This window comes from Numida meleagris, chromosome 4 (assembly GCF_002078875.1).
Source record: "Numida meleagris isolate 19003 breed g44 Domestic line chromosome 4, NumMel1.0, whole genome shotgun sequence".
Classification (NCBI taxonomy): domain Eukaryota; kingdom Metazoa; phylum Chordata; class Aves; order Galliformes; family Numididae; genus Numida; species Numida meleagris.
The window spans coordinates 49,961,214-49,988,862 of record NC_034412.1 but is presented as its reverse complement, the minus strand read 5'-3'; the positions used below and the strand labels follow the sequence as shown (position 1 = coordinate 49,988,862).

At 44.2% G+C, this 27,649-nt stretch overlaps 2 protein-coding genes across 11 annotated transcripts in view; one reads left to right on the top strand and one right to left on the bottom strand.

Annotated features, from left to right (window-relative positions):
• G3BP2 (G3BP stress granule assembly factor 2) lies at positions 1 to 24,499 on the bottom strand. Of its 2 annotated transcripts, XM_021397379.1 has the most exons (12): positions 24,332 to 24,499; positions 17,196 to 17,314; positions 13,304 to 13,385; positions 12,660 to 12,833; positions 12,441 to 12,531; positions 11,388 to 11,490; positions 10,386 to 10,566; positions 9,329 to 9,427; positions 5,450 to 5,552; positions 3,679 to 3,807; positions 3,388 to 3,506; positions 1 to 2,904 (listed from the first exon to the last, which is right to left on the bottom strand). In XM_021397379.1, the coding sequence occupies exons 2-12, from the start codon at positions 17,288 to 17,290 to the stop codon at positions 2,632 to 2,634; spliced, it is 1,449 nt and encodes a 482-aa protein (XP_021253054.1). In that variant the 5' UTR covers positions 17,291 to 17,314; positions 24,332 to 24,499; the 3' UTR covers positions 1 to 2,631. The 2 variants fall into 2 exon arrangements, with proteins under 2 accessions (XP_021253054.1, XP_021253055.1); XM_021397380.1 differs by lacking the exon at positions 9,329 to 9,427.
• The window catches only part of USO1 (USO1 vesicle transport factor), a 31,880-nt gene continuing 29,304 nt past the window's right edge, over positions 25,074 to 27,649 (top strand). For all 9 annotated transcript variants that reach the window (XM_021397372.1, XM_021397371.1, XM_021397378.1 and 6 more), the window contains exons 1-3: positions 25,074 to 25,234; positions 25,316 to 25,402; positions 25,623 to 25,687. In XM_021397372.1, coding sequence (XP_021253047.1) covers positions 25,169 to 25,234; positions 25,316 to 25,402; positions 25,623 to 25,687 — 218 coding nt within the window. In that variant the 5' untranslated portion in view covers positions 25,074 to 25,168. The remainder of the gene's footprint in view (positions 25,235 to 25,315; positions 25,403 to 25,622; positions 25,688 to 27,649) is intronic.

The following is a 27,649-nucleotide window of genomic DNA, read 5'->3' as shown; positions in this document are numbered from 1 at the left end:
AATGCTGCAGACATCAGTAGTTTATTGGTATGTTCAGTCAAAACACATTCAGAATGGAAACTTAAAAATACTTTCCACCTGCAACAATTAAACTAGAATCTACGAGCATATAATGCTTGACACATTACAGCAAAAAGGATGGTCATCCACTGTCTTGTAGAACTATGAAGCCAGAATGGTCAGCCAAGTTGGTCAAAATTGAATCGTAATGACAAAACACTCCCACTACCCACAAACCAGCAACAAACAGCAATGGTCAGCAAATCCCTTCCTTTGCTCAATGAGGTACATTTACTATAAAGAGGGTCAAGAACATGTAAGAGTCCACAGTACAGCGATGAACTGTCACCATATAAACTTCTCCAGATGACGTTCCAATCATTGCTCATGTCACTTACACAAGAAGCAAGCCAGAAAACTGAATGGTTCTTTTAATACTTATTCTTCTTCTTGTCATTGTTCAGGTTATCCCCAGTGCTATTTGCCATACAAATGAAACGGGTGGCAGCAAAACACCATCACACTATAAAAGGAAAAAAAAAAAAAGAAAAAAGTCCCTACACAAAACACAGCATTGGCAAACTGCTAACTCAAGGCAGCAATTTGTCCAAAGGCTTTGAACACAAGTAGAGCTGCGTGCTGAGCAGTTCAAGTACTACAGGTTTCCAGGTAACAGCTGAACATGTCAAAGACTTTCAATGAAAAACTGAAATACAAAAAAAAGGAAACGAAGAAACGTGCCTCAGAAAAAAAAAGTTTATGAACATAGTGCAAGACTTATCATCATGCACAGAAGACCATGGGCCTGGGAGAAAACAGATGCCATTTCACTTTGCCTGATGTAGAAGTAAAATATGTGCAAAATCTCCCAGCTGACTTGAAAACAGCAAGGGAACGCATAATCCAGGGACAGACTGATGCTATGCCCTGTCTGCTTTTGCTTCAGATTGCTGTTTTTTGAGGTCTTCCATGTTTAGAAGCAGCTTTAAGTGGTCATGCTCTCACACAGACTCACATCAAACACACACCCCTCTTTCACTCTGACGCACCGGAGCCTAGTGTTCGCTGCCCGCCCCAGCACCAAGCCCAAACACACTGCCTGCTGCAGCTGATGGGAACGTGCTCCAGAATGCCATCCAGAAACAGACCTCTCAACCTGGAAAACTCACACTTGAAACTGAAGAAGACAACGTCTCTTTCCTATCCCTTAGTCCAGAGCCTCTGTGTCAACTTCAGCTGAGAGTTAAGTGCAAAATGAGTTTTGAAAAAAGCGCAACTGGAAAATGCAAATACTCAAGAGCTGCTGTGTTGTTCTCTGAAAATTGCAGTATCCACATTGATATGCTCACCAGTACAAGGGACACTCAGTTCTACCGATCACAAGCTGGCCAAAAGCGTTCATCGTTCCAAACTGGCTTCTGAAACGTCCCAGAGAGTTCTCACTCCATTTTCCTTAAGTTTGACATTGATTAAAGAGAAGAGACAACCTGGAGACTACTAGATGCCTTCTTCCTCCCTTCCCCCCCGCTGCAAAAGAACAGACGAACTTGTTAATTGAAGAGCAAGGTGGATGGTAATTTCAGCAATGTTTACTGATTGACAGATACTGCAATTTTTAATACATTTTTTCCATGATTTTTTCAGATGCGTTGCAGCCGATTGGCTTTGCAGCACAGTAGTTCATACACTACACTGTACAAAATCACCAGCAAGACTGGAATGATGTATTCATAGAAGGCACCATCATGCTTGTTACATTACCAGAGAACTCAAATACAGTCAAGACAATTTTCACCGTACAATGCTTATCGAAGGGGAAAGGGGAAGGAGGAGTGTTGAGCAGCCATCCCTGTATGAAGAGGGGCAGATAGAAAAATCTGATGTGAGCTATCAAACTCATTAAGTACTCAGGACTACGGCTTCGAAACTCTAGGTTCTGTTTAGTTTACGGCTAAATGGATTCCTTCTGGAATGAACTTGTAGTCTTGTTAAGGTTTGTGTGTGTGCATATGTTGGTCACAGCAAGCAGGCTGGATGCCCGCACCATTTCACAAGCTATTCTGTCTGAGTAAGAGAAAGAAGGGCTTTTTCCTCCGATGCCTCCTGCAGATGTCAATACACGAGTTCAGAGTACCCAGTAGTGCATTTTGATGAGTGCGTAAACAAGAGTTTGTTTGGAGCCAAGTGTTCTAAAAAAACGAAAAAAAAAAGGCAAGCTTCTCCGATTGCACAAATTGCACTATTTGTGTTTCCAACAGTAACAGGCAGAAACAGTAACACTTACACAAAATGTGCAGCAGAGGGCTTTGACTGCAAGGACCTGAATTTTATTGGGCATGTCCTTCAGTTCACTTTTGTTGCAGATAGTTTAATGTTTTGTTGTTTGTTTGTTTTTTAATCTTTCCAGTCCTCAATTCTCCAAGTCTACATTTATAAATTAACAGTGTGACTTCTGTTGTGAAACTGGGGAAAGAACGTCCACTTTAATTTAAACCGGAAACCAAAGGATGCTTTCACATCAAAGAAATGATCAGAAGGGCGGTGTCACATTCCAAAGCCAAAAGAAATGAACAAGAATGCAAACACGATGGATGATGTACCACTGCCGGGACCGTCTGCCTGCGGTGGAGTTCAGCGACGCTGTCCCATGAAGCGCCCTTCCATCTGCCCGCTGCCTCGTCCAGAGCCGAGCTTCTGCGCCATGCCACCTCTCGGAGGGGGTCCTCGTCCGTCGCGGTCGCGCATCATGCCACCACCCACTATTCCACGGGGACCCCCAGGGCCTCTATCATTGCGCCGAATATCCCTACGGTCATCACCTCCGCCTCGGGTCTCTCTCTCACGAGCAGCTCTCGTTTTTTTCTCTTCTACGTTCAAGCGCACCTCACCCCGGAACATAATGGGCTTACAGGGAAAATATTCAAGGCACACATTAGTCACCAGTTCACAACACCCATTTATACAATGAATAGAAAACACTGCATTCTCTGCATGCCTCAGGCTGCCCTCACATGTCGGATACAAAAACTAACGGTTCCCTGCAACACATAACCTCAGTCCTAACTACCCATTGCAAATGGAACACCGTTTTTAATTCATTGGCATGCAAGGAATTAAGATGTCTTTAAGAGCAGGGGTTGCCTTTGGCCCTTTAACTTCTGGCTTTTGCCTTTCCATCTCAAAGCTCAAGAACCTGGTAGAGCGCTTTAGCTCCTACATGCAAGAAATGATAACTTCTGTGTTCTCTTCTCCAGTTCCTCAAGTCACAGCTGCAAGTAACTGTGCTCCTTTTTCTCAGCCCCAGGAACAAACTGGGACAGACCACACTACATGGGCTTTAGGGCACTCAGGCCAGCCTTTGATGGATGCTCTTGTGCCAATACTTACTTTTGCAACCAAAATTCTCTGGACTGGCTCAGAATCATCAAATACCACAAAGCCAAAATTGGGCAGTTTTCCTCCAACTCCCTTTGTGTTGATGCGGAGTTCGACCACATTTCCAAAGCCTGTGGAAGGGAAAAGCCACATGAACAAAACCCATAGCATCAGATTTACCACCTTCTGCTTCTTCTCAGCCAACACCACATACAAGTTCCTTTGTGAGGCCATAGGCGAATGCTACATGCCTCTCCAACACAGCACATCTGTTTTGTTCCTTAGTCTGAAGTTGGTACTTACTCATGAAGAACTCTTTCAGTTCGCTCTCGTCGATGTCATGTGGCAGGTTCCCAACAAACAGCTGATGGCTGTCTGGGTAGCGGATTATTCGGCGATTGTCCGACTCATTTTGCTCCACATCCCCTCTCCCTATGTCAAGGGAAAGAAGAAAGCAGAAATGCTGCAGTTAGAATTAGTGCGCAGGCTCCAACACCAAGCATGCGCACTCAAAACCTTCTGATGCTGACGAGAAGCTTTGTACCTATCATAATGTACATGAAAAAAACTCGGATTTAAGTCACCTCTTTATCAATTCCTTCACATAACAACAGTACCTTTACTTTGTATTCAAGAGTTATGCTCCTAGTCTCCCCTTTCATCTTCCACCTTTTTATCCCAAACAGAAGTGAGACTTCGTAGCCTCCCTACCTCAGCTAAAGTACATTTAGCAGTAGAAAAGGCTGCTCATAGACTTACTTTGAAAATGAGATCATAGAGTGGGATCTCTAGCATTGGTTAATGGAGATTTCATCTCTTTCCCCTGCCACCCACCTGTTAAGATCACAACTAAAGGACTCAGGCTCTAGTACACATTGTCTGGATGATTTATGTTATGGTTTTGTTGCATTCACATCTAAGAGTAGGAAAAATGTAGATGTGCAACTTGATTTAGCCACAAGTTGCATCCTTCACTGCCCGCTGCACATTATACATTGAGGGGAAAAAAAAAAAAAGAAAAAAAGTAATGTTAACTTGTAGCATATGTTATCGTTCTTCTTGGCGCCTTAAATCCTTTCAGTTTGATACTGCTCCCAAGTGAGGAAATGCATGCATTGATCAAAGCCAAAAGCAAACAGCACTTCTAAGCCTGATCTTGGTCAAGGTTTGGCACACTCCCACTGAACACCTCTGTTAGACCAAATGAATCAGAGCTGGTAGAGAAGCTTACAGATGCTGAGGCTTAACCACTGTTGCATGCAGCACTTTGCAAGCTCCTAACAACTTTTCGCTAGCGCTTGGGATAGTTGCAAACATCACTCTCTTCCTTACAACTTGTGACTCATATGCATAGTTTGTACTTTTGTTAGCTACTCAACCACCCATGATTCTGGCCTTGGGCTGAGTACTTTTTGTCCACCACTGAGCAGAGGTTACCAAGTGACCAGGTCAGACTGATGAATGGCACTCAGAACAGTTGCATTTTCCAATACCACTTTTAATACCTGTCAACTCACAGGCAACTTTGCTAGCAAAGCCACCCCATGGATTTGGGTACTCTGTACCAGTCAGGGAATGTAGAAATGTGGCTGCTCATAGGTGAGGACAAACACAAGGCAGCCAAATCCCAAATAGGCAGTTAAGCAAGATGGAAAAATGTGTACAATCATTAACTGGTTGAGGCCAAGATGGTGGGAAGGCTTTCTTCTAAAACAAAGAGCACTACAGCCACTTAAGAGCTTTTACTTTCAGTATTCAACAAAAATGAAGGTACATGGGGAAAAAAATATTTCTAGAGTACGTTTTCAGAACTGTACTGAATCACATGGAAGGTATTCCAGCATGTAAGCAAGGGGTCTGGCTATTAAAAAAGAATTCAGTAGAACAGAGGATTAGAAATAATACCTAAACTCTGCATCAAATCATCCCCAGCTCAGACTCAGGATCATTTTTCCCATTTCCAGTTGAAGATGGTAGGAACGGACAGTTCACAGTCAAATACAGTACAGTTACAGGAAGATCCCTCAAGGAGACACCGCTCACTGCCCAGCCCCACAAAGCCCCATGAGCTGACCTGGTCGAGGTCCACGGGGCGGAAAGCCTGGTCGTTCCCTTGGGCGCTGCTCACGCACGCGAGGAGGCTGAGACTGAGCTTCAGGTTTCGTTTCAACTCTTGGCTGAAACAGGAGGAGAACAGCTATTATTCAGTACCGTCTATTAAAGAAAAGGCTCAGCAAAAAACAAAATCAAAAAGCAACACAAGACATAGCTAAGTGGCATGCATAAAATGAACTCTGGAAGAGATACATCCATGTAAATGTGTTTGGGAATACATTTTTTCATCTCAATAAATTCCTCTGTACCAATCCAGGACTGCAGTGGTCAATAACTCTGCTAAAAGATGCAAAGCAAACATCTCTCAATCGGAACATCTCCCCAAAGCACGTCTAATGTTTATTTTCCATGTCTGACCAGGCTGAGACCCCAGCACCCTGTGATTCACGAATCCCTTGACCTGACTGGAACAGATCAGATACAGCTTCCTCACGCTACGCTCACACTTCATGGGCTAGGAGGTAGCTCAGGATGGACACTGAGAGATGGACAAACGCATTGTCTGTCTGAGCCTCTGAGGGACTCTCCCTAGAGTGCAGAGAAATTATTAAGGAAATTACCAGAAGAAAAGAGAGGGAAAAAAATAAAAGGAAACCAAAAGCAGCACCTTCTGAAGTATAGTAAGGATTTATGATGCAATAAAGCCACTGGATAGCAGTTGGTTCAGACTGCTTGCTGAAGATATTCTTCAACTTTCCTAATTTTGAGACCATAATGCACAAAACACACTCTTCCAATTCTCAGGAAATAGAACACACATATCACATTTTTGCAAGCCAAAAATACTTCTAAAGATAATTTGAGAAAGAGAGACAAAACCTTCAGAAATATTTCTGTGTAGACTGTTGGATACTGAAACAATGTACATCATTTAATTTCAGTCTGTGCATATCAGCTGCTGCTCTGCTGGGTTCTTGGAGAAACAAATTCATCCTTAAGAACATGAGGACGAGCACTGGCTTCCAAGGAAGATGATTAAAGATGAGGACAATGGCTGTAAGGCCCTGACTGCTGCAGGAAAGTAGTTTATGTCATGAATCTCCCTTCTTTTCCTTTGAGGACACAGACCACTTGCTAAGTCGCCAGTGTCCTTCCACTAAATCCCACATACAGCCAACCTGTACTCACCTGTCCTGCATTTCACCCAACTTCTCATCTGTCACACGTTCTCTCTCTCCTAACTGAGTGGCACATGTCATTTGGTCCTTTCTAATTGGTACCATCAGTTTTTACAGAGTTTTCTGGCACTTTAAGGGGAAGAAGCAAGCAGTAGCAATTTGCAATTCTGATTGCCACAGAATAAGGATTTCAAGAGACAATCAGGAGGAAGGAACCACCAACCTCAGCTTCTGGGCCTTTGAGAACAGTGAAGGAAAAGATGACTCCATTATCTCCTAGAGCTCACATAAGGAGGGGAAGAGACCTCCTTATGCCGTGGCAATGCTACTGGCAACAATAGCCAAACCAGCCACAAATTTTGGAGCTCAATATCCCTCCGAAGGAGAGGAGGAATGGCCAGACAGAGCAAAAGAAGAGGAGGCTCCGGAGGTTGGGACAATGCCATTTTTCATATCTTATGAGGTTTAAAAGTGAGTTGCCTCCAAAACAGAAGCACACACATGCATAGAACCAACCAGCCAAACAATGGAAAAACACCACCACATGAGATTCAATCAAATGTCCATCACCTCACTTGCATCATGGCAGCTGGTTTAGAAGTGCAGTTCAGATTACTGCTGCACCATCTCCAAGGTGAACGTGGACAGCAGAATGCACCGAGGGCCCCTCATTCTTCACTGCCCTAAAGGTATTATAGATTTGGTGCTATAAGCATCCTAAAAGCTGAGACCATTCCAAAGCATGGAAAGACAGAGCAGCTTTCAGCTCCCTCTCCTTCCTTAGATCTGGGCCCAGAAAACTCCACATTAACCTCAAAACACACAAGACTTAAAGCCCAGTTCTGTCTAACACACAAACTCCTCTGCAAGAGGGTCTATCCAAAGTCTGAACACTTTTAAGGTGATGAAGGAATGTAGCCTCTAAACAGATCCTTCCCTGCTCTCATCATTTCCCAGCCACAAGATAGAGCTAGGGAGCACCCTGCCTGCACTGCCCTCCAGGATAGTCAATGAACTAATGCACGTAGAGAGGCAAAGTAGCTGAAAGAGCCACAAAGCCTCAGCAATGAGTGATGAAGTGGAGTGGTGCTGGAGAAAGGAATAAAAGGAACAGTTCAAACTGCTCTGTGGTATCATCAATGCTGGTAAGAACAGCATCCCAAAGGAGCTACTCACCCACTGCTGCAATCTATGTCCCTGTTTTGCGCACGGCATCTGATACGAACGAATCTGAGAGGAGATGGGGAAGTGCTACCATTGATTAGTGGTAGCAACCTCTTGCAGAAATTGTTAAAATGCCTTTCCACCACCTTTCTGTAAACCATACCTGAAAAGCATGCAAATCAATGAGCTAAGAGCAGACTCATTCCACCTCCAGAAGAGCTGAGAAACTTCTTCAGAAACTTTCATGCAGATCTCGTTCAACACGAGGTCAGAGCAGAAGTAATAAAAAGGTGCAGAACATGACAAATTGTAGAGGGAGCAGAAGGATTCAGGGGACATCTACAATATGTACTCTAGTTTCTTGCAGAGATATTTTAAGATGTAGTAATTTTCTTGTAGTCATATTACGAAAACCTACCCTCTCTACTGCAAATAAGTCACTGTTACAAAACCACATCTGGTTTTGCTTAGGGAAGATCCATTCTGTATGAGAACAAACACTGCTTTTACTGCTCCGATATCACCTGAACAACTCAAAGCTCTTCTGAAGCTGATGACACGGGTTTCCCAACTCACTGCGCAGCCATCATTTGTTTTCTACAACAGCCCTGGAGGATCACAAGCAGTACCACACAAGCAGGGGTATGGTTTTGTGTTTTCTGTTTTAAACACGCACTCAGCTTAAGGGTACTCCTAGAAAGATCCTTCTCTGTCAGTAACAAACAGAGAAGAACTCAGTGCAAAGAAAGCAGCTGCCATGAAACGACCCGGCTGCTCTACTGCAATTATGGTCCTTGTAAAGCATTGAACCTGAGTACCAGAACATACAGTGCTTCAGGACTACGGCATTGGTAGGAAAGATTAAAGCACATTGTTTATTTGGAGAGTTCTGTATGCATGGAGGCAGCTCAGAGCCTCAGAACATCTCACCAGCTTGGCATGTGCGGAACATAAGCTACAGCCCAGTCATACTTTCTCTCTCCTCTCCTCTCCTCTCCTCCCCAGGTCAGCCTAGGAATGGGAAGACAGCATTGTGCCGGCCAGGACATGTGAACCCTTCCATCCCCCACACAGTCATAAGTTGGTACAGGGTTCTGTGACAAATTAATTATGTATGGATAATGGAGTCCAACATACTTTGTAGACCTTATCCCTTCAAGGCAAACTTGCACCTTCTCAACAAGGATGCACTCTCTTTGACTGCTGAGGAACTTCTGCCAAAGAAATCCCCCTTTCATACACACTTTAGGAAACTACTGCTATGGGGGTAGTTGCTTGAGTTTTTTTCCAAATCATATCTCAATAAAATAGGTCAAAAAAAAAAAAAAAGCAGTGAATTCCTGTTTCCACATGAGCAGTTTTTAACGTTACCATAGTTACACCCAAAGTTACACCTATTAGGTGTATGTGCCTCCCACTTACAACAAGGTGAACGCATTCACATTTAAGACAATTAATTTGCGCAAGGAAAGTCAAACAAATCGATCTGTTAATTGAAAAACGGAAGCAGTTTGCAGAAGGAATGAGACAATCCAAGGTGTTCACAGATGGGTTACCTGTGAGACCGGTGCTTTAACATGGGGCGGAATTCCAGAGGAGGAAACAGTACCACTAGGAGGCAGGTTTTTACTGGTCACTGAAGCCCAAGAGAAAGCCTGCAGGAAATGCAACAAACCTAGGCTACTCATCATGGCAAACCACTGACATTCCTACAGGGCAACTCGTCTGCTGAAAACATACTTTTGGTTCATAGCTGACTACTTAACATTACAAAGATACAGCAGGATTTGCAGTTCAAGCCATCTGTGGACTCCAACAGTAAGGAGCGGGGTGTGCAGCTCCCACTGCCACTACTGAAACAAGCTACGTTTGCTCAGCATCCCCAGCTCACTGCTTCCCGTGATGTAACCATACCTAGCACTGACAATACTGCAGTGTTCAGTGTCTTCTGCACACACGAAGAGAGCGGATGCCAGAAGTTAGAAATAAAAACAGCGAAGAGAAACAGGATTGAAAAGATACCGGAGACTCATGTTGGAGCTAGAGAATGACCTCTCTCCAGCTGTCATCCACTCCTCCTATCTTTTTCAGCTACCTCCATGTTACCATATCAGATGACGCATGGCACTTCTTAAAATTAGGCATCCTGCCTCTAAGGGAGACAGTCAAAACCCTCATACTTTTTCTTAACCTATATTGTGGTCATTTTCCAAGTGCCAACGCATCATGGTGGGTTATTTTTCTTTTTCTTTTTTCTTTTTTTTTTTTTTTAAAGGAAAAGCAGTGGTTCCCATTGCATGAGTTTCTTGTTGGTAGTGGTTTGGGGTGTTTTTTTCAATAGATGTTAACTACACATTTAAAAAGGTTAACACATGCACAAAACCACATACACACTTCACAGAGCATTACATCTCCAATACATAACTTGAACAGCATTGAAGAATAACTTTTTTTTTGGTGAAATTTCACAAATTTTAAGTTGAAGAGTCACGTCTAGCACTTCAGGCAGCATGACACTGAAAACAGTTTGGCCACTCAAAATTACTAAGTTCAGATCCAAACCTTCTGGCTTATCATCTGCACCAAGAAGCACAGATATGTCTTGTAACTGACCTTTGGTGGTTCTTGGGGTAGAGAAACAGGTTCTACAGGAGGTGGAGAAGGAGACTTCTCTTCCAGTTCCTCAAGAGCCTTTTCTTCTACTTCAGTCTTCAGCTCCTCAGGTTTTGTTTCAGATTCCAATTCCGGCTCAGGCTCATGAGACGATTCTTCCAGTGCCTCCTCTATACCATTGCTACAATAGTCAAATGCATTTTATGCAGCTTTTCAATTGCTTCCCTCTTATAGCTTTTTTTAAAAGTTATACGATGGTAATGATTGATTTGGTAATGATTGGTTTTTTAGTTGCTACCATATGGTACCTTCACATATGATATCGTAAGAAGTTAAGCTGTACTCTTATAGTTGCACACTAAGCCAGATTTTATTTCTGCTTAAGCGAGGACGTTTTACAGTTTTCTGCAAAGAATCTGAAAATTAGACATAGAAACCCTCAAAAGAATAGATGATGAACTCAAGAACTGCTGCTCAAAATGAGGAAACCAGACAGTCAGTTCTGGCCCTTTAAAAGCAATGCCTACGTTTTTTAAAAAGCACTTTTAAAAATTTAAGTCTGTTCTTCCAGGGCAACTATACAGCAACTTCGCAAAAAATTACTTCTACCTTTCAGTTTCAAGCACCAGCTACACTGAGGAGTAACATACCCTTAACTACTCTCTCATTAAAACATCTGTTCATATAGATTATCATAATAAATCGCTATTGTGAGCTTACGTAATGAAGATTACATTAAGTGTGTACATAACCACATTTACTGCCTTTTCATTTCACATTTGAAACTAGAAGTGAAAACAAAAACAGACACGAAACCGCCCCTCCTTTCTCTCTACAGTCACGAATCATTGTTTCAGAAGTGATGCTGACACAGCATAGATCCATATCAGTTTAAGTGTAGTTTCCTAGAATGCCTGCTAAATCACATCCAAAGTCTAAACCCAAAGCAATTCTGTTGTTTTTATTTTAGAAAGCAATGCCATGATGAAATGGCCTTCTTACGTGACAGGATGATTTTCATAGTAAGTACTGCTTGCATTTTCTTGCACAGGTTCAGGTGATGGTTGTCTTTCCTCCTGCTCTTCCTCCACCTCCTCTTCAGACTCTGACACAAAAGAAAAAATTCCTTGAGCACCTCTGCAAGCATACACAAGCCCCAGCTACAGTACAAGCATGCTGAACTGGTAGTAAAACAACATCACAAGTCATCAACAAAATAAGGCAAAATGAGCTGAGAAGAAAGTGAGAGCCCCTTCTATTCTTTTAAAAGGCTTTGTTTCTTACTGCTTTCATAAAAACGGCACACCGGAGATATACCGCTGCTAGGAAATTCTGTGAGGAGAGGTTAAGGATCTTTTAAAGCAGTAGGACACTTTCAAATGTTGTCAGTAGAAAAGAAACATTATTAGCTCTTAAATCACTGTACCTAGAACTAATAAAGTAAGCCTCCAACAAAAGAATAATAATTTGCCTAAGATGTTTTGTTCCGTGCTGTTGAGATTTAATAAACCTCCGAAGTTACCCAGTACATGCCAGCTGTATTCTTCTTTGATTTGCTTTGGCTCAGCAGACTGAGCAAGAAAATAATCACCCAGAACAATAAGTTCAGATCGAGGATAGAAATGAACCACTGAATACGATGATGATATGCGAGTGAATGATATTTCATATTTGAAACACCAGTTACATTTTATCCAAAACATTTTACCTACAAATTTGATTGACCACAGAAATCTAGTCTGCTAAACAACACTCAGATGCAGCAGAACTACTACTGCTTACTACAACCCTTCTTTACCAAACCTCATCCACCCCAAAAGCCAGTGTAGTCCCTAAAGAAATAGGGCTTTAATACAAGACTTTCATTTTCCAGTGTTGAAGACAGCAGATAGTCCCAACATCTCCTACACTATTCCTTAGCCACCTCCCAACACACTACGCTACTCGAGAATGGAACAGTTTGCATCTTTCCATGTCCTCCAAACACTCTGAAAGATAGGCAGCAACGTTAGAGGAACAAAACCAACTCTACACCACACATACAATTCTTCTCACCTTCATCAAGTTCTCCTTCAGAATCCCCAAATACTTCATCTTCATATCTGAAGATATCATTATGTACATAGAACTTGTTTGGAACAGACCCCTGTAAAAGATCAACACATGCCTTATTGTATGTACGATACATTAGCACTCTGCAATATGTATGGATTGGAGATTTAAGCTTCAGGGCACACGCCATTTGAAGTTAAACATGATCTTACAGCTACGTACCTCTGGAGCAAGTACAAAGGTTTGCATGAACTTCCTCATGGGCTGCCCGTTGTTGGACAACTCCCCCATGACTTGCACCACCACCCCATCGCTCAGAGTGGCATGAGCGTCCACGTGGCGAATCTTGGTGTGGCACTCACTGAACTGCAATGACATCACCTTCTTGTGTATCTCCTGGAAATAGACAGTTATACTTTAGCTACACTGAGCTTTGTACACAAGTTTACATCTTATGAATAACTAAGTCTCAACTAACAGAAAAAGCCCCCCACGGAAGCTCAAAAGGTAAATGCAGGAACCTGGGAACATCTTCCACTGGTAAGAGTCTATCTGAGCTCAGTAAACTGTTATTCCAAGCTTTTCATCATGATTCAAATACTGTTCAGAGCAGTCAGAAAGGTTACCATTTCTAAATATATTTTCTGCATCTGGATGCAAAGCTGATATATCAAACGTAACCCACAGTAACAGCAGCAGCAATCAAGAAAAACAGGAGATAAAAGATTGATATAGGTGTCTGAACAGGGGCACTATAGCAACGTGCTATTTCCCAGATAGGAGAGTCAAACAAATTGTTTAAAAATTGAAGACTACTTTAGGTCCTGAACATTACTGAGGACTTCAGGCCCAATGTTGATACGTACAGCTTGGCCATACACTGCTTCTTGTGGCTTCCCACTAGCATCCAGTCCTCCATGGACGTAAGAAGAATTCCTGCCATAAAACCTGCAAACGAAAGGATAATAAAGGTAATATCAATTAAAAAAAAAAAGAAAAAAAGAAAAAACAAGAGCCAAAACCAACAAGTATTTTAGCTACCAGTTACTGATATCAAGGTATTTGGAACTTCAGCACAAACAATTCAAGATATAGCCTCCATGTCTAAGGTTCAAAGAATACAGAAAGAAACAAGGTTAATATTCAGCAGTCTGGTATGCCCAGTATAATTGAGGTGGCTACTTGGTCTTGAGGGTTCCCAAAACATTAAAACCACCTGCCTGTGGTAAAGTCAAGCTGCCCTCTACACTTCTTACAATTAGATAGCAAATGTTACATTATTTGCGCTTATTGCACAATAATATACAGTAATTGAAACACCACTTCTAACCACCTCCACTGTTTAACTTTCAGCTCAAAGCTCACACTCTGTATTTACGCCACCCAGCTAGCAGCAGTGGCTTTTTCATCTTGCACAGAGCGCATGCTTTCTGAGCTCTTAAACCAATAAAAAACAAAAATGAAAACCATTTCTTGACCCAATTTTGGATTTGTTTTCAAAACCACTTCCCCCTACCCTCTGTATCACGCACTTGCTTTCAGTATTTTTCTTACATTTCAGGGGTATTTTTGCACCCTCTCTCCACTTCCAAGTTCTGAGTCTTGAAATACCTAAGTTACATTTTGCATTTTTACTACGAGCTTATTAAGCATGTGACAAATGCTTAATACTCTTCAAGTTTACATTAATAGCAGAGAAGGCAACAATATAACATAGCATTTCATTTTGAATCAAGCTTTGGCTCAGGAATGACCACGAGGTCTCAATTCCAATGTTCCACCACTTCCACAAGATTCTGCTATAGCCCACCCCTTCATGGTGGTTGATGTATGAAATAACATCTCCTTCTGGTATTTCCACAAACTATCCATCACTGAGATTGCAAGGATACAGAATGTTTGTAAACAAGCAGTGCACAACATCAGCATTAATGAGGAAACAAACATGACAACATGCACATTTGCCATTTCTTGTTTTATCCCACTAACCCAAGAAACTCCTTCCAATTCCAGCTTCCTACAAATGCCAGGCCAAGATTATGACATCCTTAGTGCCCAAAAAGAAACTAGAACATATCAGACTATTTTCTTTGGTACCAGCTGCATAACCATGGCTTTGAGCATGCTCTAGCACTTCTAACAGTAAGAAAAAATAAAGGTTCAGTTGAACCAACATGCAAGCAGATGGGAAACCATCCTTGGACTCTCTGACTCCCTGATTGTCAGTGTATCCCACCAAGCACTTCCACAGGGAGACTAGTAGTTCTACCTTGCTTTTAAGGAACTGCTCAAACTCTCCAGCAGGCAGAAAACATAACAAATGGGAATTGCAGGTCAGGAAAGGACCATCTACTGAGTCCCCAGATACATAGAAATATGCACTGTAAAATAAGGGGCAGTAATACTACACAAATGACACCAAACAGGACCCATCCTGAGGGCAAACTCCTAAAATCTCTGCATGCCCCTCAATAAGCTTTAGAAAACAACAGGTGACAGACATTTGGTGTATTTCTCTTGAAGGATAAATCAAGAACATTAACACTTGCTGCCAAAATCTCTTACTCACTGCAAGAATTAATCCTTTTCCTTTTGCCATCAGGTTTCTGGGAAGCCATGAATTCAAAATGTTTCTGTTGTTGCTTGGACTTACAGCAGGAGGAAAATGGAAGAGAAGGTGCCCTCTCAGAAAAGCATCACTCACACACAAGGCGTGGTCACTAATCACAACAGGTGAATGCCCTCAACATGCTGAGTGTCTCTGCAGACACCCTTTTTCCTCATGTGCAGCCTGCTACAAGTTTTATGCCACCCTAAACTGGAAGCATCAGTCCACATCCAAAATGTACCAGGAACATCAGCTCCATGATGCTCATGTAGCAGGTGTTAATATCAGTGCAATGGAATTAACGGTGCATTAAAGGGGAAACAAGAGCAATGCAAATCTGAAATAACTGCCTGCTCTTTGCCTGAAGCAGCCAGAAAGGAAAAACACACCAGCAGTATTTTGCTTTCTAAATCAAAACACATATTCTCCTTCTCCAAGTCCTGCCAAGGTTACAATTGCTATCATTACAGGTAAATGCTCTTGCAAACAAACCAAACCAAACTACTTTCAATAATGAGTTTGAGGTATGGGTGATTTACCCCCATATTCAACTGTCACTGAAAAAAAGTGTTATAGAAAGGAAAGGGCAATCTCCCAGTACAACTAATACAATTCTCCTTATATGTTTCATACTAAGGTGTAAAGCACAGCGTAAACACCTCATCAGCTCTTTTCTGTCTCTTTATGCAAATACTTTAAGGGTTTAAAGTGAAATGACAGCACACTTCACAATCAACTTGTCTTATCAACTTGGGCTTTTCTATCCTTCAGCAATTACTGGCTGTTTGGTTATCAGGAGTTCTACTGCATCCTTTGCTCAGGGTATAATTGCTGGTTTTGTCACGCCCTAAGTCTCTTAGAGGAATTTCAACTGCCTGATTTTCACAGACAAAGGATGCTTAGGTATACGGACAAGATGCTAACCACTGACAGAGCAGGTAGTAAACCTACCTGAGAGCTGCCTCTGAAGCCAACTACAAGACAAGAAGCCCTTTCCCAAGCTATCTGGGGAGCAGCCCCAAAAATGACACTTAGGTAAGGAACACAATCCTTGGATAAGACAGAACTGCAAGTTTATACACAGGTACCAATGTGTTACATGGATATATGTGTCAGCTGCTTGTTGGACCTAACTCTTTTGTTGAAGTGTTGGGACAAGGAACAAATCTGCAATTATTGAAAATGCTGCCTGTGTCTCCGGTTAGGCTACAAAGCATAACGCCTGGAAACATGCTGCTCAGGCAATCCTACACCTTAAGATCTACATTAAGATCAACACAGAAAAGAAAAACAAACATTGTTCCACAGCAGCTCAGTGATTTAAGTAAAAATGATACCATCCATTTTCCCTATCTCTCAGCTCCAGATGAAAAGAGGCATTATTCACAAGACCAAACTCTTCAGCTTCCCATCAGGGAGCTCTGACTTCTTCAACAGTTCCATTTCTCCACAATCAACCTGATGTCAGGTTCTGAGAGAAGAGAGATCCAAGCACCAATTGCTCTAAAAACAGGAGCAACAACAAACACTGGCAAAGCTAACTTCACCTTTATTTATCAGAAGTCTGCGCTGCTCTGAATCCGAACGTGGAAACACAAAATTTTAAGTGACAAACTGTACACAGGCACTCAGAGCCATAAAAAGAAGGAACACATCCAGAGCACCACTGAAATAGTGGGCACAGGTAAATAAAACTTCTGTATGCGTCAATGCCTTGTCCAGGTTCTGAATTCTATACTTAGATCTCCAATCATGACCTGGACAAAAACTTCTCAGAGGTAATACAAAATGCAGTATACCGAAATAGCATGCTTGTCTCAGGTGCAGCATGCAGGTTCTTCCTCCAGAACTTTCTCTCCTTTTCTATTATTTTTATAACATTGTTTCTCTGATGCCTCCACATTACCATCTTACCAGCTGAGAAACAGCTCACTTTTCCAGGCAGGAAATATCTTGAGAACAGCCATACGTCCTTATAAACACATCTGGTTCTGGAATCTAAAGGCTTGTTCTTGTAAGATGTTTTCCAAGAACCCAAAAGTTAATCAGGTCAATTTCCTGCCACACTCAGAAACCACTAAGTACCTGATTTTTTATAAAGAGCACATGTTTCTGTTCAAAACCACTGGTTACTGTTGTGTCAGACTTACCTGTGCAGGAAGTCAGGAGCTTTATTGAGCAGAGTGTAGTACTGTCTGACGAACTCCCGCCCTACAAGCAGGGGACTGGGCTTCTCCATCACCATTTCTTTGGTACACAGGGTCGAATGCTGCAATTAAAAATATTTGTTAGTTTGAAGACAACCCTATATATCACGATGACCTCACAGAAGGATGAGCACAGTGATACTAGAAGTGAAACAATTATGTGAACAGGAACGTGAATTCAAGATTCACCCCCAGCGTCCTTTGGATTAAATATACAACGTCCCTTGGAGTAAATATAAAGATTTCTGCCCGTTAACAGTCCATTCTGACTGAGAAGAAACAGGGAAAACAAAATCTCTTGCTCAGTCCCCCGTAAAAAGGGCACTTCCTACCCTGCCCCGAGATAACACAGATAATTAGGAGTGTCTAGCACTATTTATTTAACTTTTGGCAATTAAACTGATGAATAATTAAATATCTAAGTTCAATAGCACTGCAAAACCAACGCCAATAGGCATTCCTAAGTCAGCCGCTGACATTCCTTCATCTCAAAGCAGACCTGCTTTAAAATGCTGCCATCACACACATAGAACAAGGACAGTAGCACTGATATTCTGAAGTTATGCAGGCTGAAGCTCGTTCCTCAAAGATGGGAAAGAGAAACTACTATGTGCTAGGGGTGACCAAAGCGTTAGGTATGAGCGGTCCAGGCTGACCACATTTCTTATCTGTCATAGAATAATCATGGAGGTTAGAATAGATCCCAGTGGGATGGGGGAGAATTGGAAAAAGCAAATAAAAAAGCAACCAAGTAAAACTCGTGGGTTGAGATAAGAACTATTTACTAAGACAGAAAAGGAAGAAAGAAATAACTGTAATGATAATTTTATATAAATAAAACAAGCAATGCACAGGCAATTGCTCAGCACCTGCCAACCAATGCGCAGCCAGTCTCCAAGCAGCAGCAACACTCCCTGACCAGCTCCCCCACTGTCTTTAAGTATTTTTCTCATCACGTCATATGGCATGGAATATTCCTTTGGCCAGTCTGGGTCAGCTGTCCTGGTTCCGACCCATCCCAGCTCCTTGTGCCTCCCAGCCACCTCATTGGACAGGACAGCACCAGTAGCCAAAATGTCCTTGGCTCTGTGCAGCACTGCCCTGCAATGATCAAAACATTGCTGTGTTATCAACATTGTTTCTCTCCTAAAGCCACAACAGAGCATCATACCAGACACTACCAAGAAAATCAGCTCTGTCCCAGCTGAAGCTAGGACACATGTGAGTAGACCTACCATCTGCAATTTCTGCACGCTGGCTGTGTTTTTCACATGGTCTACCTGGAAGCATGGCCTCATCATGGTATGCAGTGGTAACACATCTCCCACCCCAGTCCTCTGTTGTCCAGGCTGAAAGAGTCCAGCTCTCTCTGTCCTCTCTCTCAAGATATTCCAGTCCCCCACAACCTAAAATAAGATTTGTTTCCTTTCGAAAATAACCTCAGCACAGCAATCAAAACTACGGGCTGTGTAAAGGGTTGTTCCCACCACAGCTTGACAAAGACAGAAAGCACACAAGGAGAAATTTAGAAATTAACTTCAGCTCAAAAGAGCCTGTAATTAAAGGTGAAATGCACACAGGAGTATCACAAACACATCAGATCCTGCATCAGCAAGACCTGACAAAAACAAAACACCCAAATACTTTTGCTCGTGGACTATTAAAACAACCTCAACCCAAGCCACAAACAGTACCACAAACTGCTACCAAACACCAGGAATCAGAAATGTCCTCAAAGCAATGGTCTCAAAAACTCACAGCCAGCAGGCAAGGTCTTGAACACAAGTTCTGAACCTGGAGATAAATCAGAAAACTTATATGAGCTTATCTAGAATTTTGAACACATCCCCCCAAGACTTGGGAACACAGAATTAACGGGACTTGTGGGAACCTCAATTGAGAATTGTTTTTAGGTCTAATTATCAAAATTATTTCAAAGATACTGCAGAGCACCACAGGCTTGAGCCACGAATCTGCAGAGAAACTCAATGTGAACCATGGGAGGATCTTCCTGACCTGAGTCATACTACAGCAACGGTGTGCGCGTGTGAATTCTACTTAGAGGCCAACCTTAGAAGAGTAAATAAAAATTAAAGACACAGGTGACACAACCCTTCTCTGCTTCCCTGTCCCCAAGGAGGTGAGAACACAGTGCCACGATCACCATAAGCACTTGTGAGAAAACACAGGGACAGAACTTCCTATTTTTTTTTTCTTTAAATCAGAACCTATTAAAAAGCCAATCATAGCCAGCACACATCCCTATGAATACAGGGTTAAGCAAAGTACATATGTTAACAAATTGCTGCATGCCGCATGGAGCACTGAAAACGCCTCCAGGTACAAAACACAATAACTTATGAGGGAGTTATTACACCACACCAGATGTGTATACACACAAGTTTTTCCTCATTGGAAACTGTGCTATTTCAGGAAAGGCCACTGAAACCTTTCAGAAAACCCGAGAAAGACAAGTGCACAATAATCACACATAGCTAACTCTTCCTGTACAACAAAAAGAAATGGGTTCACATGCTGCTGAGAGGCCTGTATAGTCCGTCTCTGCCCATGTTTCAAGTGAAAGGACCACAACGTCACAAAATACCACTATTTAATAGGATGTCTCTGTATAACTCTTTACCCATCTCAACATTATTTCCTGCACCGTCTCTTCAAAGATCCTCATACAGGTAGAAGAGGCTTAATGAACCTCTAAGTCATTAGAAGGCAATTAAATAAGAAGGCAAGTATTTCTTGTTATCAATCAACATGGGTCCATGAAATAAAGTTTATAGAAGATTTATACCTTGGTGTGTGTCCCAGGTAGTGCTGCACCTCCTCAAGGCCCAGGACCCAAGTCCCAGAAGGCCTGGGGAGCTTAATGCACCTGGGACATTTAAGCCAAAACATAAACTGCCCAAGTGCCAACAAAGGCAATTGCTGATCTGCACCAATTTGAACAATCAGGACTGAAACCAGCAGTTATCTCTATGCCCTGCCAGGCACTAACAGAAGCCCCATAAGTACACCCCCCCTACAAAAGCCCTTGTTCAGTTTTCAGACACATAGTTGCAAGTCAATAGCAATAGTTGCAAGGAATAGCAATGTGAGCAATTTTCTCACTGGAATAAAAGGAATAACATTTTTTTTACATGAGCCTCAGCAGTCTTTGGGAAAACGTCTTCATAAAAACTTATCACTGGAGATGCTGGAGTCTGTACTGGCCAGAAACAAAACACTGACACAGAGATAGCCAGCAGAAATAACAAACGTTTATCTGTTGGTTTCATTACAGTGAAACTACTGTGCTACAGAAACCCCTTCTGCCACACACCTAACAAAAGCCAGGCAGCTGGAGCAGCACAACCACCCCCAGGTAACTGCTTGCAGGCAAGCTGATCCAGCGCTAACGAAGCAGCCCCAGCAGCTAATGAAATAGCCCCAACTTGCTGCACTCGTGCAGTACTGCCATTTCCTGTGCTATCAGCAAGGCACGCTGAATTCACAGTGCATTCCTGAGTTGAGGAGAACCAAAGCCACGCTGCAAATCTTGTACCAGACTGTAGGATGAGGACCCAACAAAACAAAGGATGTTTTCTTCTAAAAAGCAACACCAACCACAAGTGAAGGACAGCACTGAAATAAGTATTATCTTTGTGACAGCAGCAAAGCTGCATCTGGTTGCGTTCCTGTACTGGGTTATTTCAGACTTCCCTCAGCTCTGCAAAAAGCACCCTTCGATGACACTGTTAAGAGATAAAAGAATGAGACATAGCTGAGTTAGGACAATTGTGCTCAAGTGCTTGGCTATCAGCTGTAGCAATAATTGCTCAAGAGCACGCTGAATTAATGGCATGCATTCAGCCTGTAATCATCTTTATGCACAAAACTTCCATTTATTAAACTGTGTTAATTCTTCATATAGGAAGGGAAAACAAAACAAGACATCAAAACAAAAAACCCTACCATCCATCAGTTTGCAAAGGAAGGCAGCAGCAATTTGCTTCTGAAAGAAATACAGAGGGGCACAAAGTACAGAGCAGTCACAACATCCACCAACACACATCTTCCCTATCAGATCTTCCACATTAGAGAAGCTTTTGTTTTTCCTCAAAATAAACATAGTTTCTGTTACTATTTTCCTTAGCATGTATAAGCAGTAGCATGACCAGCCACATGTGATAAGGCACTGAGGGTAAGTTACAGAGATGATATGGCAAGGAGAGACAGGCCTCATGATTTGTTTTATTAAAAATATACATATAAGCAAATTAACGTTTTTGATGTATTGACTTGCAAGTTTCATCCTCCTCACTCTGACTGCAGCAGTTCTCCCATGACTAAAGGCACATGGCTATGGAGCTACAGCTTCACAAATATCTGCAGCAGCGTGGTTTGTTCTTGCATTCAGATGCCTGCAGCTTGTGTCAAGATTAATTATCAGGTTGGAATATACCATTTAAACTGAAAACAAAATTTGGCAAAATACTCTTGAAAATCAGATGTTACCCATGCAGTAAGCATGCAGAGCAAAGTCTCAGGGGATATCACGCTGCTTCCCACCCAGCAGCACTGAAGGAAAAAAGAAGGGAAGGGGAGAGTGGCTTTCTCCATCCTGGACAGGTTTCTCCTAAACTCAGACCACCATGAGAGGTAAAACTCGGGCTTCCAGAAGGCCAAGAACTAACCACACTTCTTAACTGCTTTCCTTACTATGGTAGGGACAACCAAATAATGCCTTAAAGAACATGCTTGCTGCCACGATCCTAGTGAGAATCCACTGCTGCAATACAGTGCGTGAGCAGCCACACCTTGAATAAAGCAAAAAACTTTGCTGCAATGATCAGTCCAGCTGGCACAAGCTGTAACACAGCCCTGCAACACTGGGAGTATTGCAGGCAAAAGCAAAATAAGCACTGGCCAAACTGAAACAATATCAAGAGCACAACTGAAAGTCCCTGACAGCCCTGTTCATTCCTGAAACCACCTTCTCCCTTCCTTGCTCTGCAAGGTAAGCATTCATATCACCCTCCATCTGCAAGTAAGAGACATTGAACCTCAATAATATCTCAGAGAATTACTTTGCTTTATGATCTCCTTTACCAAATCCAATGGGATCTGAATTGGCTGAGCCCCGGGGCAAGGCATGCAGCTCTTTCCAATCAAGCTGTTCTGTGGTGGGTTTTGCTTTCTGCTGCTTTTTTCATTTGTTTTTTTTTTTTGAGAGGAGCTTAATGGCACTGTGTATTTTAGGCACATGACTACTAGTAGGGACCATCCAAAAGAGCCAACATTCACCCAAATAACAGCAACAACAGCATCTGCAGTTACTGCCATCTCCTCCCACGGAGCCCTTCCAGCTTCCTCTCTCTGGACATTGCCATCCAGCGACAGGTTCTGTGCCTTCCTCCTGGTTTGTCATCAGATATACCCATCAGCCTGACACATTCTATGATTGCTCTTTTCACATACTCCCTGAGTTGCAACGCAGGTCTTCATTTGTCAAATGCTCTCAAAAGAAATGACATCCAGTGTCACAATTGCTACGCGGAGAAGGAAGAATCAAATTCAACATTGTGTGTTAAGATGCTATATTTGGTCAGTGTGTGTTCAGCACCCTACTATATTCTATAAGCCTGACTGTAGATATATAATTTGAAACCTCGGATTTATGCAGAACAACGCTGTATCCATAAAGACAGTAGCAGATCAGTATATTGAATGGTTGGCTCCCTTTGCTCTCTCTCCAATTTAAGCTGTGCTAATACAGAAGAGATTTTATCCTGCTAATGAAAAATTCATATGATACAGATCATAATTCCCTATAGTGAGCCAAAATCTGCCAGTTGGAATATTACAAGAACATTTCCAGTGGTAAACAAGGATTAAACCCAAGCTACCAGAGCCCTGAACAAGTCTGGAAGCAGGATCCTGCAGGTACAACCCTGCAGGAATAGGTATGGTCACAGTAAACACAAAACACCTTAACGATCAATTAACTCCAACAGTTAAACCAAGACCAGTTTGGCAGTAACAGTATCTTCTAAGCTAGGAATGCAAGGTGAAGAATGTGGTACCTACTCACCACAGGATAACACAGCTGAGTGCCAGGGGCTTGCTATGCTAACATAGCTTTCCTGAAAAGGATGTGCACGTCCATAGGAGGGCTCACTCCATGACAGCATTGCATCGTGCCACGCAGCACTGAGCGGGGCAGCATGGCTACGCTGCAGAGAAACCGCTGCCACCGAGGTGGCAACTGACCTTATTCTGCTCCCACTCCCGAATTTACAGCTGTCCAGAAGGGAAACAGAAAGACCCGGAGACAGCCGAAAGCACTTTATACAAACAAGAAAAGCATACTAGGAGTTCTCTCTGCCCTCACATCCCTCCACCATTGCAGGTCAGAGAACAGAACGCTGGCTTTAAGCACGCAGGTTGCACATCCAGAGCCTGCACAACAGCTGAGCTAAGAAAAAAGTACTGCATCGGGTGTCTTAGCAGATCAGAACCACCTTGGGCATCTTCACACTTCACTCTGTAGCAAAGCAGAACACTGGCATGCTGAATTGTATGTATGGAAGGCTTAAAGACTGCCAAAATTACACAACGATCATAAAAGCTACAAAATGAAATAAATGTTTTCTGGATGAAATGAAACCATGGCCGCATCTTCTCCCCCCTCTACTGCACTGGCTCTTCCGGTGCTTGGCACAGAGCTCAGCCCTCAGCGGCACTCCACCACCGCAGGAACGCAAAATCTCCGCGCTAGGGATGCTACTGTGCGTGATGCAGTCCTCCGAGGTGAAGGGCAGCAAAACCCGGGAACACCGTGCGCTCTGCCTAGGAACAAAACGAGAGGCTCGCAGAAACCCGGTCGGGGCGTAGGGATCTTCCCCTGAAGGCAGCGCGTGGGGCTGGAGAAGAGAGAAGGACCCTCCCCGGCCACGAGAAGGAGCAAAAGCCCCGGCCCCGCGGCACGGCCAAGGCCCGAAGGTGTTGCAGCGCGAAGGGCAGAGCGGACCCTGAGGCGCTGCGGACCCCGCGCTCCCCTCACCCCCTCCTACCACAGCACTCACCCGGGGAAAGAGACTTCGGCGTGCGCGGGACCGCAGCGCTCCCCCCGGGGCCTGCTCGGGGCCGGCAGCGGTGTCACAGGGCGGAGGGAGGGGCCGTGCGAGGTGACGTCCACGGGGCGCGGGTCGGCGCTGTGCTTCCGGCGGAAGTCTTAGCACTGGGGTCAGTGACGGCACGGGGTGGTGGTGTGCTTCCGGCGGAAGTTTCTTCTGGGGGGCGGGGTCAGTGGCGGCGCTGTGCTTCCGGCGGAAGTGCCCTCAACTGGGAGGCGGGGCTGGCGTGGATAGGTGTGGTGGGCGTAGTCGCCTCAGTGTTAGCGTCGGTGCTCCGCTGAGGGAAGGTTAAGTCTTTGTTTTACATTAGAGTAACGCTTGTTTTTTATCATCTGTTTTGTAACAGCCAAGTAGAAAATAAAACCTGACTGAAAACTCTTTGAGTTTCCGTGAGAGGCTTTAACCTTGTTTTCTCTCTTCAGTCGCTGGGGAGAGGAACCCCCCCCCCCCTCCCCAGCCCCCTCTACAAAAAATGCACCGTGACCCACTGAGGTCTGCTGAGAACTGCGGCAGTATGAGGGACCCACGTTAACGTTACTGTAAATGTGCGACCCCGAAGCAGCGGTGCAAGCGGTAGCGACGCCGCGCTCGCAGCCCAGGGTGGAGAGGCGTGGCTCACGCTAAATCCCACCACCATCGTGGTCACGCCCCCGCCGGAGGCCACGTCGCCGCCACGTCGCGACGCATGCGCGGTGGCTGCTTCCGGCGCGGGGGTGGTGGCGGGGCCGGGAGTGTTAGAGCGGGGCTGGGGGCGCGCGGGGCCGGTGGACGCGCAGCGGAACTGCCATGAACTTCCTGCGGGGCGTCATGGGGGGGCCCAGCGCCGGGCCGCAGCCCTCTGGCGCCGATACGGTGAGGGCCACGAGGAGGCGGGTGGGGACCGGGACCGGGCCTGGCGGGGCCGCGCTGTGACCTACGGCCTGTGCTTTCCAGATCCAGAAGCTGTGCGACCGGGTGGCCTCCTCCACGCTCCTAGATGACCGCCGGGACGCCGTGCGCGCCCTGAAGGCGCTGTCAAAGGTGAGCGCCAGGGATCTGAGAGTGTGCCTGGAGCTCCTTGAGGGGGTTCCTGGGAGGGCTTCTGGACTTCTTTGGAGGGGCTCCTGGGAAGGTCCCTGGGGCCCTTCAGGGACTCTTGGGTGGCTTCCTAGGGAAACCTCATGGGCAGCTGTGCCAATTTACAGGGATGGTTGGATGGCTTGGGGCTGCCTGTTGCCAACCCCATATCTTCTCCCCACAGAAGTACCGGCTGGAGGTGGGCATCCAAGCCATGGAGCACCTGGTACACGTCCTGCAGACTGACCGGTAAGCATTGCTGCTGCAGGCACGACTCCCAGCTGGTGCCTTCCTTCTGCTGACAGAGATAAATTCAGACCTCTCCCTGCATGGTTACTCAGCTGGAAGGGAACTGGGCTCCTGGGGCTTCGTGGTGACTACTTGTGGTGAGCAGTGTGATGAGAGTGTACTTGGAAGGAGATGACAGAATGAAATGGACGTGAGTGACAGGGACAGGAGAAGCAGTTCTGGGTCAAACAGCAGCAAACTACATCTCTGTGTTTCATAAGTGGTTATCTTTCCCTATAAAAGGGGTAAGTGAAGGGTAAAACTAAAGTTACAGTATTAACTGAAGGATTTGAAACAGCCCAAACCAACCTGTTCTCAAACAATTGGTAGAATGTAAGAGTGAATAACAATGTCAGTGAATGTGGTTGTTTTTTACCTCAGATGTATGTTATCGAATGAATTGCTAGAATGATTCTGTTATTGGGAATGTTATCTGGAAAGCTTCAAATAAGAGATTTGTCTCCCCTTCATGTAGGAGGGACTCCTGCTAACATATGTTTCTAGTGTAAATACTGGACATAGATTAGAATATAGCTTTCTGGAATAGAATATTCTATGCGGAACTTAATTTCTTTTACTGTCCATCTCTCAGTTGTGTGCACTGCTGTATTTGACAGTACCCATGTGGTGTAACTTCAGAACTCTCTGCACTACTCTGATTGAGGCCTCAACTGTTGCATACTCAGGATGTTCAGCTGGCTGTATTGTGATACTGTCATTCTGAACTTGAGCATAAAGCTTCTTTTTGTTTTCGTTTATCTGTTTTAAAAAAGTCATAAAGGCATGTATGGGATACTTGCATGCATATACGTGAAAACAGGAGTGTTACAACAAACAGAAATTAGGAAAGCAGTGATTTGGTGTCTGGAAGGAGTCCTTGAGGACTTACATGACAGCAGCATCTTGCTCTGCTTGAATGGTCAGAAGCAGAAACCTTCCAGTGCTCTTGGAGGGCTGCTGGCAGCCAGGCTCACCTGGCAGGTTCCACCAGCTGGGAGGAGCTATGAGCTGGTGTCTGAATGGGGCCATGCTATTGCTGTTCCCTTGGCTGTCTACAGCTTATGCGTTCAGCTTTAGCTCTGCAGCTTGTAGGATCAGAGCAGTACCAGGAGACATCATGAGAACAGCAGTCCCGTGGAGGAGAAGCCCTTCAGAAAAGGAGGCCAAGGAGCTGCCTTCATCCCCTGAGCTGCTCATCAGGCTGGATCTGAGCTGTGAGGGGGAGTCAAGAGTGCTGCTGAGCTCCTTGCCATGGAGCTATTGGACAGGACCCTGCTGGGTACAGATGTGGAGCTTGTCTGGACTTCATTGGGCTCCAGTTGCACCTCCAGGATCCGTGCTTGCTAGAGTTCTACTGGGATGCACTGTGTGACTCATACAGCAGTTTAAAAAACAGTGAATACATCTTCATTTTCTGGGTTTTTAGATGGAAAAAATGCTGGTTTCCACAAAACTTTGAACGTGTCATAGGAAATTAACCTATAGAGGACCAGCCCATCATCTGGCCTGTAGGTTGTGCTTTGTTTGACAGAAGATCACTGTAGCTCTGTGTCTTGGCATGTTCTGATGTATTCCAGGGGTGCAAAATGCTCTTTGGTATTGGTGATAGCAAAGACAAGGCCACGGGGGCTCTTTCCACTGGAGGAGTACAGCTCAGCTGAGTGTTGCAGGCTCATCTGGCCCTGCTGCCCTGCATCTTTGGCATACTGAAGTGGGAGGATGAAGGTCTGACAGAGGCAGTGCTGTTGTACTGTCAGCAGCGCTGGAGTGTGCCCTTAGGTGTGATCCCTGATGGACTTCATCAGTAGCCCCTTGATGAATCCTGAAGCTTTCTGCAAAACTGAGAAATACTGTTTTCCATCTCCTGTCCAGATTTTTACTTGCATCGTAGCTACAGTTATTTTTACAGAAGGAGTCCAACTT